Source organism: Vipera ursinii (assembly GCF_947247035.1).
Source record: "Vipera ursinii genome assembly, chromosome: 12".
Taxonomy (NCBI): domain Eukaryota; kingdom Metazoa; phylum Chordata; class Lepidosauria; order Squamata; family Viperidae; genus Vipera; species Vipera ursinii.
Window position 1 is genome coordinate 19,721,704 of NC_139525.1, and position 20,300 is coordinate 19,742,003.

At 44.3% G+C, this 20,300-nt stretch overlaps 1 protein-coding gene across 7 annotated transcripts in view; it reads right to left on the minus strand.

Annotated features, from left to right (window-relative positions):
- OPHN1 (oligophrenin 1) overlaps window positions 1-20,300 on the minus strand; it is a 147,092-nt gene that overhangs the window by 49,419 nt on the left and 77,373 nt on the right. For 6 of the 7 annotated variants that reach the window (XM_083372312.1, XM_083372311.1, XM_083372309.1 and 3 more), the window contains 4 exons: window positions 17,564-17,658; window positions 16,397-16,475; window positions 2,958-2,991; window positions 885-947 (listed from right to left, as the gene is read on the minus strand). In XM_083372312.1, coding sequence (XP_083228438.1) covers window positions 885-947; window positions 2,958-2,991; window positions 16,397-16,475; window positions 17,564-17,658 — 271 coding nt within the window. The remainder of the gene's footprint in view (window positions 1-884; window positions 948-2,957; window positions 2,992-16,396; window positions 16,476-17,563; window positions 17,659-20,300) is intronic. The other variant, XM_083372310.1, reaches the window with a different exon arrangement.

A 20,300-nucleotide genomic window follows, 5' to 3' on the forward strand; every position in this document is an offset into this window, starting at 1 on the left:
TAGTGATTTAAGAATAATGTTAAGACTACTTTAAAGCTTAACTTGCAAACTCTGCAACACTGTCCTAGAACCAAAGAATTCCTCAGATCCCACCCACTCAAATTAGAGAAATTGTCTTTGGGAGCTTAAAATTATCCCTTCATACCTCTACCCCTGCCTCCCTCCAGGCTCCATCCCCGGCCTTTCTGAAAATAAGTCAGAATAACAGGAGGAAACAGGAGGAAAGGTAGGACAGAAGAAGGTGGGGCTCCAAAGGTGGGGCCAGACACCTCTGTAGCCTTTCACCACGTCCTCCACAGGATTTTGTTGGGGATCTTAGGAAAGTCAGCTGATTGGCCTAAAACAGCATTTCTGAACTTCGGCAACTTTAAAAGACTGTTTAAACTATTTCCCCCCCAAACTTGACAAGCTTTGTGTGGACACATGGGAGACTTCTGGGAGTTAAAACCCACTGATCTTAAAAGTTGTCAAGGTTGGGGAAAAAATAATCTAAGTCTTTTAAAACTGGGGCAGAAATAAAATAAAGAGGAATTCTCTTTCGTTTCCTCTGTGGAAAGATGCAATAAAAGAGACAAATTGGGGATGTTCCAGATCCTTTAAGGACTGCAATTCAAGGCCAGCACTGCTTGGCCAGACATTCCCCCCCCCCATCTCCAATGATTTGCTCTAGTTAAATAAAAAAAGCCTTAAAACTTTCCTTTTTCCTTTTTAATTGTTTAGTTTAACTTATTTTGGGGCTGTTTATTTAATTTCTTTTAACTTTTGTATTGTTGTTTTTATTGTTGTTAGCGGCCCCGAGTCCTTCAGGAGATAGGGCAGCATATAAGTCCCAAAAATAAATAAATAAATAATAAATAATAAAATGGGCCCCGTGCTATCCTTACCATTTGTCTCTATTGCATTAATGCATTTCCGGACAAATCTGAAGCCAATCTCATTCAGTTCCACTGTTGGGGGGAAAAAGCAAAAGGCAGAGAAAATTATCCCTCACCAACCTCCAGAAAAGCAAGTAAGAACATGTTTATTTTGCTCTCCTTGAATAAACGATGCTGCTTTTACGAGAGGCAGCCAGCATCTGCCTCCTGCACATGCAGGAGCTACAGCTGCTGCAAGAAGGAGCAGCCCTGATATCAAGTGAGGCTTGGACCCTGAATAAGGTCAGGTCAAAGGACAAGAGGCCGCGGGCTTCATCCTGCGCTTCTTCAGGTATGGCTGGGCCCAGATCTGTGGGACGTTAAAAGAACTGCTGTCAGAGCAAGCAACGTAAAGCCTGCTGCACTGAGAACCCAACTTATTCAAAGTCTTAGCGGATTCCTCTATGCAAGGAGAAAGCAAGGGATTCCAGATCCCACTAGATAAAATGACTTTTAGAAACTTCAAAACCAGCCCTGCTCTTCAAATAAATGTGGTGCGATAAGAAATGAACCAAATTCAGTACAGCGGTCAAGGAAGTCTGCACTATATTTTGACTTCTTTGATTAGATTTAAGGTACAAATGTTTTATATCAGTCTTTTATGGCTTGGCGTTGTCCGCATGTGTGGAACTCCAATTCTTGTAAGTCTTTAACTATGTGGACTGGGAAGGATGGGGGTGGAAGGCTGGAAAATTGGAGCAGCATACTGCAGGTAGCGTGGCAGATGCAACCATGTAAGTTCAGTAAAACTTTTTTTTTTACATAAAGCCCTGTCCTTACTGAAGTCCAGTAAGTCAGTTTGGACTCAGTGTATCACATGCAGGAATATGTATACTAATTAAAATATTCCTAAGAGGATATTATTGATGTTGGATGACACAGTTAACAAATCAGGGCTGAAACACTCTAAAGCAGGGGTCTTCAAACTCGGCCCTTTTATGACTCATGGACTTCAACTCCCAGAATTCCTCAGCCAGTTTGCCTAGCTGAAGAATTTTAGGAGTTGAAGTCCATGAGTCATAAAAGGGCCGAGTTTGAAGACCCCTGCTCTAAAGCATGGAGGTCCACCTTCCTGGCCTGCGCTGAATAAAGAGGAATTGTCTTGGGCTGCATATAAAATATACAATGGAGTCAATGTATATATAAATCACAGGTTGGACACACCTGCTCTACAGGGAAACAGAAGTCCCCCGGTGGCTTTCTGCCCTCTTCTGAATCCTGACTATCTTGATTTTTTCCAGCCCTCGTTTGATGGCTGTAATGAATATTTGCAATTAACTATTCCTTAATTTTTTTTGTTTTTATTTTCTTTGCAGCTTAATTAATTCAGGCAAAGATCCTGCTGAAAGAAAGGAGTTGAAGTGGGCACAGCCATGCTGCACTCTTACTACTTCTTTACATTTTACTACTCCTCCAAATCACATTTGTGTAGAAAGGGGAATGGGCTGGTGCAAAATGGCTTCCTAGGACTGAGAATGGCTGGATATGAAACTTCAAGTTAAAAAGAAGAGTAACTGCTGCTGATCCTCTTTTCATGGCTACCCTGCAGCCATTTTCAAAAATATCAGCCATTTTAAAAAATGTCTAACTCTAGAGGGGAACTGTATCTCTCTCATTAAAAAGCTATCAAGCTGCTTAAGAAAACCCCAAGATATTTGTAGCTAAAACTTGGAAATGGTGCAAGACAATGTTACCTTTTCAGAAAACAAAGACTGTGAATTGCCTGCAGTTGGTTGGACTCTGGAAGCCTATTTAAAATGTGGACACTGAAGACAGAACAATATTGAAGAACATAAAAGGAAGATCCTTCCCAAAACAAAATGCAAGACATTTTTTAAAAAGGAGATTTATTGTCGATGCATGATGTATACTCTTCTTGACCCTTTTAACTTTCCAGACGCTAGCAACGTTTCTGATCATTCCTATTTTAAAGTGTGATTACAAAACCTGCACATGCCACCAGCAGGGGGCAGCAGTGGGCTCTCTCTGAAACAGAATGACTCACTTTGGCATCCCCAATCTTGGGAAAATTGACATACTCACTTTCCTCCTGCTTGGTGATGGGACTGTGGTAGATCTAAACAGCAAAATGGAGGGGAAGGGAGGGGAGGGAGAGATAAAGAAAAACAAGTGGTCAGTACAAAGCATGACAGGCCAAAGGAATGGGGTGAGGGAGGAGAGAGAGACAAAGGAAACAGAGATAACATCATTTGAAAATAAGCACCTGGGTTAGTTTTCATCTTTGCAAAGTATTTGCCAAGCTGCACATTACAGTGAAAGGCTTTAAATGCTTAAGATGGGGGGGAGGCACCCTGAACTTGTGTGTGTGTGTGTGTGTGTGCGTGCGTGTGTGTGCATTTTTTTCTAATTTTCTAAAAAGATATTGGGAAGGGTCTGTTCCCAATATGAATTCACACACACATACACTGCAGATCTGTCTTCCAAATTTTCTCTGTGGCTGTCTAGTCTAGTGGGAGGGGACATCCCACTGCTACCAATCAATGCAACCACTCCCTGTTGAGGACCGGGGCATCCACCATTTCATATCTTCCATTCCAGATTTCCCCCAAAAGACTTCTTCTTCTGCAGCCTTCTCCAAGCGGCGGCTCCAGCACCCCGATGAAGTGCCATCGCTCCCCAAAACAAGGCTTGCCTCTGGCAACAGAAACCTAGGTGGGCCCTTCCACCCAGAAGCAAAAGCTTCTTCTCCTGTCCTGCGAGTGGTGAATGTTCCTCCCCAGCATCCCGGGAGGCATCCTCCATCCTTCTCTTCAACAGCAGGGTGGGATACACCGAGGGACCCCCCAGCCCTTCTCCTAGTCCAAAACGTCTGGAGGACACAAAAGGGCAACAGGGAAAAATAACTGTTGGGGTGGATGACCAATAAGGTATAAATAAGGTATAAACCCACACCAATAAAACCCACCCTGAGCAACTCTCACGAAGAACCTAGCAACCAGTGGAGAGAATAATCTCTCAGGGCTCCCTTGTAAGCAATGGGGGCAAAATTCTGAAGTCAGACTGTGGCCCCCACTGCCAGGTTGCTCTCCGGGGGCGCCACACCTTGCCCCAGTTGCTTCACTGGGCCTGCTCCTTCTTTCCCCTTTCAGTTTTTCCACCTATTCAGCCCACCTGACACCCAGGACGCTGCTTTCCCAGCATCAGAAAAAGAAGGTCTGGCTGAAGGAGGTGGCGTTTCCCAGAATGCCATGCCTTTGAGTACACCCCACCTGAGAAGGGACTGCACACCAGCCAGGGTTTTTCTTCTCTTAAAAGGGGGAGGGGCGAGTATCCAGTTGCGTGCGGGCATAGGATCCCTTCATTTTTTCCCCCCCCCCATGTATGGAGAGCACAACCTTTCTTCTCCACAACCCAGAAAGTCCCTTGTGAGCCCGGCTTCTCATCTCCAACATTAGGTAAGCCAGGATTCAAGGTTAGAGTCTCTGATGATATACTCCAAGACTGCAAGGAATCTAAGCAAATCCAGAAATAATTTTTGCAGAAATTCAAGAAAATCTGAAAAATCATGGGAAAAGCAAGGGAAGTAGGGAAATAACTGTAGCAAACTGTGTTCAGAAGAAATTTGCAGGGGATTTTTTCAAAAGTCACAACATATTTTTAAAATGTGCTTTAATAAGCAATAATAAAGGTTGCAACTTACTGTAATCTAAGACTTAATTCAGAACTCTAATATTTATTATGCAGATGATCAACACAATGAACAAAAAATGAAGATACTTCCAAGTTTCAATTTAGCCCACTTTCCATCAAGAGTCCAAACCAAAACAATAAAACCAAATAACTAAAGACACCAGGTTTACTCAAATACGATCAGGAGAGTGAATTTCTCAGCAAAGCCAGCAACAGGGGGCTCCTTAGATGAGATTGACACCCCTCAAGAGCCAAAAGGCTTTGCTGCAAGGGGCTTCTTGAGGTAAATTGTGACTGAGCAAGGAGTCTGCTTAGGGGGCTAAGAGGGGGCATGTTGTGTTCGCGGTGGGTTCCCGGTAAGAAGGAGGACAGCAGGCTTGAACTCAAACAGCTGTTTATTTGCCTCACAGGAACGAACAAGCAAGTGACACTTCCCCCCTTATATAGGGACGCCGGTGGGTCTCTAGCCAATCCCCGTCCTAGGATACTTCCCGCCATTTCGGGTCCTTCCAATCCACGCGGACCATGTGCGCAGCTGTCAAACTCAGCTGTCAACTGTAGCCGTGTGTGGAGCTGTCATCGGAAACCATGTGTGCGGCTGTCAGCTGTCAAAAGGGAGCTGTCACGCGTTTCTTATATAGAACAGTGTTAACATTCACATACACTACATCCCTTCCCCCCAATAAGTAACAGTAACAGTTAACTATTTACATTGTTTGTGTTCAGACGGTCATTTGGCCTGACCCTTGGGTTTTCAGCCAAACATAGTCTTGCAGGTATGCTGGTGGTTTTCTTGTTCTGCTGGAGCATCGTAGGGGTTGATCCGAAGTCCTTTCTCTGGGAAGGGAGATAGTCTCTGCAGGCTTGGGGTTGTCTAGATGGCTGGGAGTGGTTTCAGGGCTTGCTGGTGTGATTGGGATTTCCTCGGAATCTGGATGGTTCCTGTTACCCGCGAGAGGTGGCGGCTCTACTGTGTTGGGGGTGATGTGAACAGGTTCCGCTGCAACTGGGTATGCCCCTGGTTGGGGGGTGGTTTGCTTAGTCCTCTTTTCCTTAGCTGGTCGAGGTGGCATCTCATCTGCCGGCCCCCTTCCCCCTCAACTAGATAAGAAACGGGTCCAGTGCGTAGAATAATGGCCCCTGGCAGCCATTTGTCCCCTAGCCCGAAATTTCTGGCCCAAACAAGGTCCCTGGAGTTAAATTGACGTGGCGGGGCTGGCAGCTCGGGTGCAGTAGGTACCCTATCGGGGCGCAGTCTGTCCAGCCTGGTGGTTAATCGACGGCCCCATCGTAACTCCGCAGGGCTTTTGCCAGTCGCTGTGCAGGGGGTTGAGTGTTGTGCTAGCAGGAACTGTGCCAGCCGCTGGTGCCAGTCGCCGGAGATGATACGGCGCAAAGAGTCTTTGGTAGCTCTCACCATAATTTCTGCCAGGCCATTGGTAGACGCCACCTCGACCGGAAAGGAGCCGAGGTGACGTGCTTAATTAAGTTGTCCTTGATGAAAATCTGGAAGTGAATTGCGGTCCGTTGTCCGATACAATAACATCTGGGAGACCGTGTGTGGCGAAGAGCCCCCTAAGCACTTGTATTGTGCTGGCTGTGGTCAGACTCCTGACTGGGATGACCTCTAGCCACTACAATGAGGAACAGCTGCCCTTGGAAGGGTCCGGCAAAATCTATATGTATTCTTGCCCAGGGTCTCTGCGAAGGCTCCCCCTTGTGTAGTGGTGCATGAGGGGGTCCTGGTCTGGACTGCTGACATGGGAAGCAGCCAGCAACGTAATTTTCTATGTCTTTGTCTATGCCTGGCCACCATAAATAGCTTCTGGCTAATGCTTTCATTTTTACTATGCCAGGATGACCCTCATGCAGTGTTAAGAGAGTCTTGGTCCTGTGTTTTTCAGGGATTACTACCCTACTCCCCCATAACACACATCCCTGGTGTGTTGATAATTCGTTTTTCCTATTGTAATAGGCTTGGAACTCTGATCCTGGACAATGGTTGTGCCATCCTGAAGTTACCCATGCTAATACCCTGCTCAGAAGTGTAGCTGAAGCTATGTCTTTCACCTGAAGAGGGCAATCTGGTAGTTCATTGATGGCCAGGATTTGTCCCCCCCGGAGCAGGGTCTGGGTCACAATCTGTAATGGGGAGCCTACTTAGTCTGTCGGCGTGACACATTTCTCTTCCCGGTTTGTGTATTAAATTAAAGGTATAAGCTGATAGAAATGTGGACCACCGCAGAACTCTTGGGGACAGAATTTGGGGGGTTTGTTTGTTAACTGTAAAGAGTCCTAATAGGGGTTTATGGTCGGTGAAGATCGTAAACTCTCGACCGTACAAATAATCATGAAATTTTTTAACCCCAGCAACATTAGCTAATGCTTCTTTATCGATCTGGGCGTAATTTCTTTCAGCTTTAGTTAAGGTTCTGGAATAGAATGCTATTGTTTTCTGGGTCCCTCCTACCTCCAAATGGCTAAGTACGGCGCCGACCCCATACGGGGAGGCATCGCAAACTAGGTAGACGGGTTTGCGCTCATTGTAGTGGGCTATAGTTGAATTACTGGACAGCAATTCCTTCAGTTCCTTGAAGCAAGCTTCATGGAGGGAGGTCCATTGCCACGGGGTGTTTTTATCTAAAAGCCTGTGTAAGGGCTCTGCCTTAGCTGCTTTGTGAGGGAGGAATGTATGATAAAAATTTAAGAGCCCTAAAAAGGCTTGTAGCTCCGCCTTTTTTTGGTGCCGGTGCTTTTTTAATCGCCCTAACCTTGGATTCAGTGGGGTGAATTCCCTGGGCATCTATTCTGAATCCCAGAAACTCTGTGGATTTCACCCCAATGGAGCATTTTTCTTTTTTTAATTTTAACCCTGCGGCTCGAAATCTGCTCAGTACTGTTTCTAATCTTTCTGCTAGTTCTTCTTCATTTTCCCCAGCTATTAGGATGGCGTCGAAATACGGACACACCCCCGGAATGGCTTTCAAGGTTCTCTCCATGATTTCTTGGAAAATCCCTGGTGCGACTGAAATGCCAAATTGAAGTCTGTGAACTTTGAAAGCCCCGCGGTGGGTAACCATTGTCTGCGCATCTGCGGTCTCCCTGGTGACAGGGAGTTGCAAGTAGGCATGCGCGAGATCCAGTTTACAGAAGATGGCACCGGACTGTATGGCCGAGAGGACATGCTTCACTGCAGGAACAGGGTAAGCGTGGGGGTTCAGGGCCCGGTTTAGGGTTGATTTATAGTCTGTGCAAATACGCACCTCCCCGTTAGGTTTTAGGGGGGGTGACTATTGGGGTCTCCCACGTTCCTCCCTCTACGGGTTCCAGCACCCCTAGTTTAATCAGGCGTTCCAGTTCGTCCTCGGTTTTTTTCTTGAGGGCGAATGGAACCCTGCGGGCTTTAATTCTGACTGGAAGGACTTCGGGTTTGAGTTTAAGGGATATTGGGGGCCCTGTGTATTTTCCTAGGGTGCCATCGAAGATGTCTGCAAACCGTTTGCAGATGGATTCGAGGCTTTTGGTCTGGGTGTAGTGGACTCCTCCTACCCAAATTCCCAGAGCCTGGAACCAGTTTAGTCCGATTAGGCTAACCCCCCCCCCCCCCCCCCGTTGGGCTACTAGGACTTCCAAAGGTCCTTGGAATTTTTTATATTGTACGTATAGCATGGCGATGCCCATAATTTAAATTGGGGCTTGTTGAAAATCTGCCAGTTTCGTGGAGGTTGGTTTAAGCCAGATCCTCCGTTTGCTGAGGCCGCGAATTTTTCTAAGGGTATCCATTAAAATTATTGAGACGGAGGACCCAGAGTCCACCTCCATTTCACACGGAATTCCTTATAATTGGACCCTGATCCTAATCTTGGGCCTCAGTAGCTGGTGGATATTTATTGGCTGTCAGGTTTACCCAACCAATTTGTGGTTTGCACTAAGGGCTTTGGGGGCTCTGTGTCTGGGGAAAGGGGTTTGGTCATACCTGGCAGGGAGGAATCCAGGTCGTTAATGTTTGCGTGGTTCTTGCTGCGGCAGACAGTACGGATGTGGCCGGTCTTTCCGCATTCATGGCACCTGGCGTTCCTGAATTTGCAGAATGCCCGAGGGTGAGGTGCTCCGCAGCTTGCACATCTTTGTCCTGGGTTTGATGTGCGGGGAGTTTGCAGTTAGAGCCCCGTCTATCATACCGTTGTATCTGAGACTTAGTATTTTGTTGTTGGAGTGCGTTGATCTTGTTATCGGTCCCCGTGATTTCCTCCTCGCTGTCAGCATGCAGGCATTGATGGACCGACCCGGTAGCCCCATTGGTGGGGAATTCTTGATGTTCGTCACGTGTGGCGTCGTAAGCCCGGATTTCGCTGACTACCTCAGCGAGGCTTAAGGTCGGCTTGGCGACTATCTTCCTCTGGAGTCTCTTGTCCGAGAGTCCAAGGACTATCTGGTCCCGGATCCTATCTTCTAGGTCCGGGAAAATGGCACCAGCGTGCGGCATGTCGAACAGCTGCGATGAAGTCAGTTGCCGCTTCGTCGGACCTCTGGGTGCGCTGGGTGAATCAGAGCTGCCAGTAGAGCTCCGATCGGGCAGGCACAAAATGCTTGTTTAGCTTGTCCATCAGCTCTGCATATGGAACGGCACTAACTGGGTCCGGAATGCAGAGGCCAGCTGCGACCTCATATACAGCCATGCCGTTGAGGCAAAGTAGAGCCGCAGCTTTCATGCGGTCATCAGTTATTCTGTTGAACAAGAGGTAGCCTTCGACTGACTTCCGGTGGTGACACGACGCTGAAGACAGCCATCTCCGGGCTGTCCGCTCCGTGGCTTTGTTTGAACTGCTGAAAACAGCGCCGATCAGCTGTTTTAGTGGTTCGGAAGCCCTCTCCTCGGGAGAAGAGGAGGGGGTGAGGCCCCAGGTAGGGGTTGAGCTCTCCGGGGCCGCCTGAGCTTTTAGATCGGGCGGCTGAAGGATCGAGCCCCCCCCAAAGCCTGGGTTTGCTCCGGGCTGCGCAGTGCTTCTGCTCCGTGCTTTTGGGAGCAGAACCAAGCGTTAGCAACCACCCCGCCAGAAGGAAGGACTTTGGAGTGTGAAGAGGCAGGCAGAGCGATACAGGAGGTCAAGGTGAAGTAGATTTTTGTTCTCTAGTTCAATGGGCTTTATGGACTTTAAAAGTGAAAGTGCGTAGCAAGTGAAAGTGGGGAAAGATGGCGACTAAAACTTCTAAAGTTCTCCGGAGTGCGGGGGCTTCCCTGGTGCAACAGTCCTCACTGCAAGCCTTACTTCCTCCTGCACCTGCTCCGGCACTGACGGTTAAGGATTTACAGGATGCTTTGGAAAAGCACTCACAACAAATAGCAGATATTATAGATGAAAAGATGGAAAAGCTGGAGGAGAAGATGGAAGAGAAGTTTACAGCAATGAGGGCAGACATCTTGCCTGCACTTGAAGGTGTGGCTTTATGTATTCAATGCTTGGATGAAAAAATGGAAGATCTTAGCCAAAAGAATTCCAGACTAGAAGCAAAATTCTTAGAGAATGAAAATATGATGGATAAAATGGATGGGGACCTGACTCTGGTCCAGTACCACCAGATGGAGTTTGCTATCAGAATTAGAGGCTTAAAAGAGAATCCTAAAGAAGATTTAAAGCAGATAGTCTCCAAGGCTTTGGAAGTGGTACTGGGACAGCCAGCAGCTGAAATTGAGGGAAATATAGACAAAATCTTTCGTGTGAATTCATGGATTGCAAGGCAGAGGAAGCTACCTAGAGATGTGGTGGTTTACTTCACAAAGAGAGCAATCAGGAATGAAGTTATCCAAGTTTCTTATGATACTAAGCTTGTGGTTGCTGAGCAAGAAGTTTTGGTTTTAAAAGAGATTCCTCCAAGAATTTTAAGGAGAAGGAAAGATTTTGCTTTTCTGGCACAGGAACTTAAGAAACGTGACATCAAGTTTAGATGGGAGATACCAGTGGGCATGGTGGTGATGCATGAAGGCACGAGACACCGCTTGGTCACAGTGATCCAGGCACGTGATTTTTATAGCAAAGTTTTAAAAGCAACCCCTCTATCACTTTTGGAATCTGCAAAGAAAAATGGCGAGGGAAAGCCTCAAGGTGCTGAAGGAACACACACAGATGAGAAAGATATTGGAGGGGATCAATCTACAGTTTCATCGGAAGATGCCAGAGAGCAGAGGATGACGCGTGCCGCCTCGAGACGAGTGAGACAAGAGCAAGAGCAAGACCAGCAGAAAGTTAAGGAACCTTCAAAGCGTACCTATAGTGAAGCTGTGGGAGGGGCGCGGCCTAAGGAAGTTAAGGGACTCCTGACAGGCGTGTTCCAGAAGCTTCGGGACGCCAAGGATGGCAACTAAGTTCTTAACTTGGAATGTCAATGGTTTAAATTCACTACAGAAGAGAAAGTAAGTTTTTCAATACTTAAAACAATTTAAGACTGATGTTATTTGCTTGCAAGAAACACATATTAGGGTTATGGACCAAAAGTACCTATTGAACTTAAGGTTGGGTACGCAATTTATTGCCTCTGCAATGAATAAGAAAAATGGAGTGGTTATTTATGTCAAGAATACTGTGACAGCGGAACTAATAGAAGCAGATAAACAAGGAAGATACGTTGTGATAGATCTGCTGTTAGAAGGCAAAAAAACGCTTTTGGTTGGACTGTATGCTCCTAATCAACAACAAGCTGACTTTTATAGTTCACTACACAGTAAGATTACCCAGATGGATTATAAATCTTTTATTTTTATGGGAGATTGGAACGGCGTCTTGGATGTACAACTGGACAAGTGTGGTTCTTTTAAACATGTTCCGAGCCACGCTAGATTGCCTAAATCTTTTTTTGAAATGAAGGATGATTTGGAATTGCGAGACATTTGGAGAGAAACACATCTACATGAAAAGGATTACACTTTTTTTTCTGATAGACACCAATCTTTTTCCAGGATTGATTTTATATTACTGACTAATGATTATTTTTCTAGGATTAAGAAGATAAAGATTTGTCCAAGAACTATATCTGACCATAGTCCAGTCTGGTTAGAGATTAATAAGGATAATAGAGATAGGCGCTCTTGGCGCTTAAATGAGAACTTGTTTAGAAATCAGAGTAATGTGGAAGAATGTAAAAAACAGATGGACTTTTTTGAAATTAATATGAACAAGGATACTTCTATGGACATGGTTTGGGACGCTAGTAAAGCTTATATGAGAGGGGTGTTAATATATATGAATAATAAATACAGACGTAACTTGGAAGTTAGGAGGAAAGAATTGGAGAATGAAATTGGGAAAAAGAAAAGCCCCTAATTTTGAATCCATCGGATGTGAAGATCAAAGAGGTTATTAATTTGTTAAGAGGACAATTTGATAAGCTGATGGTTGATCAGGTGGCAACTAACTTACGGTTTGCTAGACATAACACTTTTTGCAATGCCAATAAACCAGGTAGATGGTTAGCCTACAGGTTAAGGAAAAAGCAAAGGGCTTCTAACATAGATAAAATAGAACATAAAGGTAAGGTTGTGTATCAACAGGATCTTATTAAGGAAGCCTTTGTGGACTTTTATTCCAAATTATATGCTAAAGATAAGATTAATGAAGCAGATATTGATGTATATCTGAAGAATGCCAACATCCCGGTTCTTACACAAGAACAAAAGGAAGAGATTAATCAATTGATAACAGAAGAAGAAATTCTTTTAGCAATTAAGCAATTGAAGGTGGATAAAGCGCCAGGCACGGATGGACTGACTGCGGTCTATTACAAAAATCTACAATCGGAGGTGATAAAGCCATTAAGGGAATTGTTTCGGACAATTCAAAGGGGAGGAAGGGTGCCTCCGTCTTGGAGAACTGCTTTTATTTCCCTGATTCCGAAGGAAGATCAGGATGTTACTCAAGTAAGAAATTACAGACCAATATCACTTTTGAATACGGACTACAAGATATTTGCTAAGGTTTTAGCTAACAGATTGATGAGGGTTTTGCAACAGATGATTCATGGGGACCAAACTGGGTTTATTAGTGGTAGACAAATGAAAAATAATGTGAGGCATATAGTAGACTTGGTGGAGTTTTTGGAAAGGAACAACCAGATCCCTGCGGCGTTGATCTTTTTAGATGCTGAAAAAGCTTTTGATCAACTGGATTGGATGAAAGTTTTAGATAAAATGAATTTTGGGGATAAATTTTTACAACCAATTAGGGCATTATATCAAAAACAAACTGCCCGAATAATAGTAAATAATAATTTGACTGAAGTATGCAATATTGAAAAGGGCACAAGACAAGGGTGTCCGTTATCACCTTTATTATTTGTTTTAACATTGGAGATATTATTGATTAAAATACGGAATTCGGAAAAAATTAAGGGTATTCAAATTAGAGATCATAGACTGAGGGCGTTTGCAGACGATCTGGTTGTTACGGTGACCCAGCCAGAAAATTCTGTTGTGGACCTGATGGAGATAATAATGCAATATGGGAAGGTTTCTGGATTTAAGGTTAATGTACAAAAAACTAAAATATTAGCCAAAAATATGACAGCATCGCAAAAGGCCCTTTTAGAAGGGTTAACTGGATTCGAGATTGTTAAAAGGGTTAAATATTTGGGGGTGTATTTGTCACCCTCAAATGCAAAGTTATATAAAAATAATTATGAAAAGCTATGGGGAAAAATTCAAAAAGAATTGGAGAGTTGGGAAAAATTGCAATTGTCTTTACTGGGAAGAATTGCAGCAGTGAAAATGAATGTCTTGCCTAAATTTCTATTTTTATTTCAAATGATACCTATTCTTAAAAAAGATTCAAATTTGGAGGAATGGCAACGGGGTATCAATAAATTTGTATGGGCAGGGAAAAGGCCACGAGTTAAACTTAAGATTATGCAGGATACGCGTGAAAGAGGTGGTCTTAAAATGCCCAACTTTAAATTATATTATGAAGCTGCTGCGTTGTCAGTGATAAGTGATTGGATTAATTTGACACAAGGGAGATTATTAAATCTTGAGGGCCACGACTTGTTATTTGGCTGGCATGCATATTTATTGTATGATAAGAAGGTAGATAATGTGTTTAAAGTGCATATTTTAAGACAGGCATTGCTGAGAGTTTGGAAAAAGTATAGACATAAGTTAAACTACAAGATACCTTTGTGGGCAATTCCAAAACATGCAATAGAAAACATAAATGTTGGCTTCAAACATGATGTGACTACGTATAAGGAGATCTTAAGTTTGGAGAGGAACGTATGGTGTTTGAAGCCGTATAATCTTTTACGAGATGAGAAGATTGTTCAAACTTGGTTTCAATATGGTCAATTGCGGGCCAGGTGGAAAGAAGACCAGAAAATTGGTTTCTCAATGACTGATGAAAATTTGGTAAAGCAAATTAGAAATCAGGGTCCAGCACATATCAAACAGATATATCTTGCATTGATAGAAATTGACTCAGAAACAGAACTTGTTAAAGATTGTATGATAAAGTGGGCTCAGAATATTCAAGAAGTTATCACAATGGACACTTGGGAAAAGATTTGGGTGAGGAACGTAAAATTTACACAAGCTCAAAACTTAAGAGAGAACTTTTACAAAATGTTTTATAGGTGGCATTTAGATCCTAAAAAGCTTGCAAGTATGTATCCGAATTATCAACCTAAATGCTGGAGATGTGGTGGCGAAGATGCAACGTATTTTCATATATGGTGGACCTGTAAAAAGGTTAAGGCTTTTTGGATTAAAATCTGGTGGAATATGCAGAAGATATTTAAGCAAAGGATAAAGTTTTGTCCGCAATTGTTCTTATTGGGCATAATTACAGATACTACTGTTGTGGACACCAAGTTGATGTTGAACTTAATTACAGCAGCAAGACTTTTAGTAGGTCAATATTGGAAGAAGGAGGAACTCCCGACTATAGAAGAATGGACTCTAAAAGTTTCTGACCTGGCAGAAATGGCAAAGATTTCCGCTTATTTGAAAGATCATTTGCAACGTTATATTATGGAGTGGAAAAAGTGGATTGATTATATCCAGAACAAATATGGGACTAAAAAGTTTCACTTAGCATTTGAATAAGTTTTTCCCCTCTTTTTTATGTGATATTAGTATTGCTTGTAGTCATCTCATATGAGCTAGAGTGCGATAGATTTAATAGTTTATTGTTGTTAGCATATGGTTGTTTATGATTGTTTTCTGCTTTTATACCTTGTATTTAGCTCTGGGAAGTCGGGGAGGGGGGAGGGGGGAAGGGGAGAGGGTTAGGGAGGGTTAGGAAGGGGTGGGCGGAGGGAGGGGGGGATTGTTAAAGATAAAATGTATTGTAAAACTTTTCAATAAAAAAAAGAGGTAGCCTTTGACTTGACCCAGGTGTGACTCCCATCGCTCTGGGTATTTCAGGTCCAACTCCTTGATTTGTCCAACCGCTGCCATGCTGTCTCGGTACTTACTGCTTCACGGTTAGTTCGGGGATTAGTTCCCCTCAGTGACTCTGCTTAGTGACTAGTCAGCTCGTGACTTTGCTCTTGTTTCCCGTGAAGCAGTACCACCTTCGTCGCCAGTTGTTGTGTTCGCGGTGGGTTCCCGGTAAGAAGGAGGACAGCAGGCTTGAACTCAAACAGCTGTTTATTTGCCTCACAGGAACGAACAAGCAAGTGACACTTCCCCCCTTATATAGGGACGCCGGCGGGTCTCTAGCCAATCCCCGTCCTAGGATACTTCCCGCCATTCCGGGTCCTTCCAATCCGCGCGGACCATGTGCGCAGCTGTCAAACTCAGCTGTCAACTGTAGCCGCGTGTGGAGCTGTCATCGGAAACCGCGTGTGCAGCTGTCAGCTGTCAAAAGGGAGTTGTCACGCGTTTCTTATATAGAACAGTGTTAACATTCACATACACTACAGGGCAAACATGCTCTGTTCCTTTCGGTGATGGCTGAAACGCCAAACATTTATTATTATCCTGTCAAATTCAATTTGGCCTCTGGCAGAAACCTTCAGTGGCTCCATCCATCCTGCCGAACATGGGAGCTGAAATATCTCACTTAACATCATTTTTAATGTTGGGATGTTTAATAAATGTTTTCCATGCTCGGGCGCTTCCTGCTGGCAGGTCATCCTAGGAAAGGAATGGCGATCCGTGTTCTGGCTGAAGTTCCTGCTCCTTCAGTCAGAGCACGGATCGCCAGGCAGGTCAGGTAAATGAGGAAACGTCTGGGGAGGAGCAGGAGGCGAGAGCGCCAGGCCTGTGGCTAAGCTGTGGTGGTGGTGGAGGAGATTCAAAGGGTAGCTCAGAGCCGAGAAGCTGAATATTTCAGCCTGAGAAGCAACAGGGAAGAGAAACGTGACTCAGTTTCTTTTTCTAATTCTCCCAACAGGCTCAGCTGGAAGTCACACTACCCTTTTTCCCTAGAGGCCTGAAGTGATGCCAGGAATTTTATATAATAATAAAAAAACAAAATGTTAAAAGTTGCCAGGATATTAACTTCTTAAAATATCTCGATAATTCAATTATGTTTTAAATTTTGGGGGGGAAGGCCTGGGAAGGCCATCTGAGGGTGCCTTGGGCCCTAAGGAGCCAGCTGATCCATTTACTAATGTCCAGCTTCCTTCTGAACAGACATGCCCTGGATTACACCAACACCTCCAGACTGAAAATTAATTCCAAGGCACCCCTTTAACTGTTCCAAGGCGTATTTTGTATTTAAAAAACAGCCAAAACACTTTCTGAGGAGAGTTTGCCGCTCCAAAATCACTCCCATTCTCGGAAAGAGGAAAAGGACCACCCACCGTCCTTGCTTCGGCCAGGAGAGGCCCTGCCTACCTACCGGCTCCTTCCCATCCATGGCCTCCATCCAGAGCCGTCGGTTGGCTTCTGAGGGAGCTTGTAAGGTGATGGGACCAGATCTGCGTAAAATTCAGCAAGGGGGACAAGAAAGAAAAGTTAACAGCTAACTCAAATGTAGCTTTTATTTTTTTTCTTATTTTTTCAAAATAAAACTGAAAAATGTGAGGGAGGCTCTAGGAAGGCTCTGAGAAAAGTAGGCAGACTTCTTTCAGGAAGAACTCCTCAGTATATTAATGCTTCAGTTTTTAGCAATTTTTTGTTCATTCTGAGGAACGATTTTTCTCTTGTTTTAGTAGATCAAGTTCTTCTCAAACTGAACAACTTCTTGATATGTGGATTTTATCTCTCAAAATTTCAGCAATGGTTGTGGTGACTGCAGAACTCTGTGGGCTGAAATCCACAGATCTCAAAGTTGCCCCGCTGCAAATGAAACAGAGGCCAGAGGAAACAGATCAGTCACTGGTCTGATCAAGAAAACATCTTGGACTAAGGGCCGGAAACATATCTTAGCTTAATCGGAAACTGAAAACACATATGAAATTCATTTTGTTCAAAGAAATTCACCAAATTTATCAAACCATTTCTACATTTCTCTCTCTGTATTTAACCCATTTGTTCCATCACGCTCCCCTTTTTCTTTCAGCACGTATTTGATTAGGTCAAATGTCTCATAATCAAGACTGCCATGACTTCATCAGGCAGCTCTGGATTCTTAACCAACATCCAATCTGGAGGCCAACAGATGCCAACAACAGCTCAAAGGGAACAGAAATCTGTGCCAATATTAGATCTGAGCAGAATTGTTTTCTCTTGAAATTCTCCATCATCACTACAGGCAGAAAGCATCAAAACCCTTCAAAAAAGTCAGAGCAGACCCAGAAAGATTGCAGCATTCAGCAGACATGTTCAAGCAGAGAAAGGAGAAAGACTAATCAAGAAAGTTTTAATCTGCATTTACACACTGAGCGTGGGCGGGGGAGAGATCCCTACAGCCCCTTCAACTCTCTCAAATAGAATGACATGCCCAATCATCTGAGTGAGAAAAAGCTTTCGCCCCTTCATTATGATTTATTTTTATCTGCACAATCTTTAAAGAAGAGCTGAACAATATTTCACTGGGGCCGAAGCTGCCAAACTTTTAGCTCACCTTTCAACTGTCTCAATGTCAAAACAAAATCTTTTGTCTATAGAATCAGTCTTCCTTCGCACGCAGGACTTCAGAATCAAATGGACGGGGGTGCCCTGAGAGAAACAGAACATTGCATTTAAAAGAAACAGCACTTTAAGGTGGCAATTTAAGAAGTGTGCATCAATCAGTGCAAGTTGAAAGTGGTCTTCATCTCAATCTGATTTTGGCAAATCAAAGAACAAGAGCTGGAGCCAACTTTTTCTCATTATAGGAAAGCTTGCAGGACAGAGAGCCTAAGCAGAGAGCCAGGCAGATGCAGCCACTGTCGCCCTTTTCAGCAGGACTCCTGACCAGGGGAGCCCAACAGTCACTGCGGGATCTTGTGCAAGCCTTGATCCTGCCACTGGCTTGAAGAAGCAGCCTCAGTTCTGCTTGCACTTCGGCACTTCGGCTGCTGGGGAGCCTCCATGGCTGGGTTGGGGTGGGTTGCTGGGAAGCTCTGAGAAAGTGCCCCACCCAGGCCCAACTGCAGGGAATGGGATGTGAAAGGGGACAATATGCAGTGGCACTGAAGGAAGGATGGCACCCGACAGATGGAGAATGCAGGAGGAAGCTCAGGGCAGCAGCCAGCCTTCACTTCGTTAGCTGCTGGGCTAGGAGGGTTATTCTGCAGTTAAAGTGAGTATCTTCCATTTCTTTTTAGGTATGAGTAATATCAGGTGGATCTGCGAAACTGTATGTAAGAGGGGAAAGGAAGAGCTGGATGGGACCAAGTGGGCGGAGGATGTCTGGGTGGCCCTGGATTCTGGCAATGATGGTGATGAATCTCCTGACACCACCTTGCTGCTCTCCTTCCAAAAGCCCTAATCCTAGTAGCAGAAATTCACAAGGCAAAATGCACCAAGATCGCAATGTGGGGAAGAAGTATGAGATGGAAAGTGGCAGGAGAAGGAGGTCCTTTGTAGTCCTTTTTCTTCTCCTTCCACGAGGACGGTGGCTTGAACTGGGAGGCCTACCGCTTCTTCTGGGTGAGCCATGGGCTTATTCACAGCTGCCAACTGTGTAGAACACACCCATCTGTCCACACTGGAGGGTGGGACCCAGGAGCTGCATGCACAAGCAAAAGCCCCTCTGATGCCTTGTGCTTGCACAGCCACATGGATAAGCCAGAACTCAGTCCTGGTCTACCTGGATAAGTCAGCAAAAGGAAGCTGGGCTTTGCCTGGTCAAAGATAATATGGAACAGATTCAACGGATTCTCAACCTCAACCGAGAGAGCGGCAGACTCACTCCAAGTGGGAGGAGCTCACCAATTTTATTCAGCAGGGGGAATTCCCACACATTCATTCCATGGAGCCACCAGGGGGTCAGAAGTTGCCTGATCCTGCTGATAGGACTTTTCTTATTCTGATTTGGCTTAGAATGTCTTCAGGCAACATAATGTCACTATTGTGTGATTGTTATTTGTTTTTACCTTTGTAGTTTTTGGATTTTTAATACTATACGCACCATCCAGAGTTGCATTTGCAAGATGGGCAGCTATATAAATGAAAGGGAATAAAATCTTAGCCACTACCTAAGTTGCAATTTGTTGGCAACTCAATGTGGATAGGATTAAACATCCCCCCCCATCCAAAAATACTTAGTTCTTTTGCATTTCTTTCAAGTAGGTCTCATTCAATTTGATGAGCATTTGCTTTTGACATTTCTTTTGAAAGAGAAGGAAAAGTTGACAAGGCACCATCGCCTTATTTAGTTAAGTGGTAGCCAACATCCTGCTTTCTCACGTGGCCACATACATCCTGATCTGTAGCATTCTTGGTCTGCCACTCTTCCCACTAAATCTGATGGGAAGAGCTCAGAAGGGCACTTCCCGCATGGGGCCCCTTCAGGCAGGGACGCAGGGGCAGCCAAGGCGGCCCAGCACACTGGAGAGACAATCTGCAGCTGCTCCGACTCTGCCATCGCAAAGAATGAAGATCAGGCAATGCAGAGAAATCCAAAGGAAACGCTCAAACTTTCCCAGGAAGTAGTAGAACATCAGACTCTCTCTCTGGCAGAAGAACATTTTCAAGAGCTTTCTATTCCTTCCCTTGCTGGCAACGTAAGCAGGTGAAAAGAAGGTTCCTATCATTCCAGTGGAAAGATTTCTTCAAATTTGATTGATAAAGATGCAAATAGGGAATTGTAAGTAAAGAGAAGTCTTGGGTTAGACATGCAAAATTTTGCCTATATTGAAGGATAGTTAATAACAGAAATACTGCTCCTTTAAGAAAGGCCACAATGAGAAAAAGTCTATAAAGGGTTTTGTGCTTGATAAAAGAGCATTTTGGAGGAACAACAAAAGACCCTTCAATGAGGTAAAGTTTAGCAAGATAAAAGTTTTGGTATGATCCAAGACCATGTCATCAGCTTAAGAATCCTTGGGATAGAAGTCTTGGGGAAATGCCGAAGGTTTTCTCTTGTCCAGTTGATGCTGATCCTGCGCATTAGAAGATCAGTTGTCCTGTTTATGATTCTTCTGAGAGACTGGCAGATGACAGAGTGCAAATCTGACATGTCAAAGAATTTCCATTCTGTTAAGAAGAGGTGTCCCCAATCTAATGTCTCGTAGCTCTTATAATTGCAAGCCTGCATGGCTTTGCCTCTAAACACTCTAAAATAACACCCCTTTATGAAAATTACAAACAAACAAACAAAATCAAATACATCTCAACTGGAGACCAGAAAGTTACAGAGGAGGGAGAACCCACAA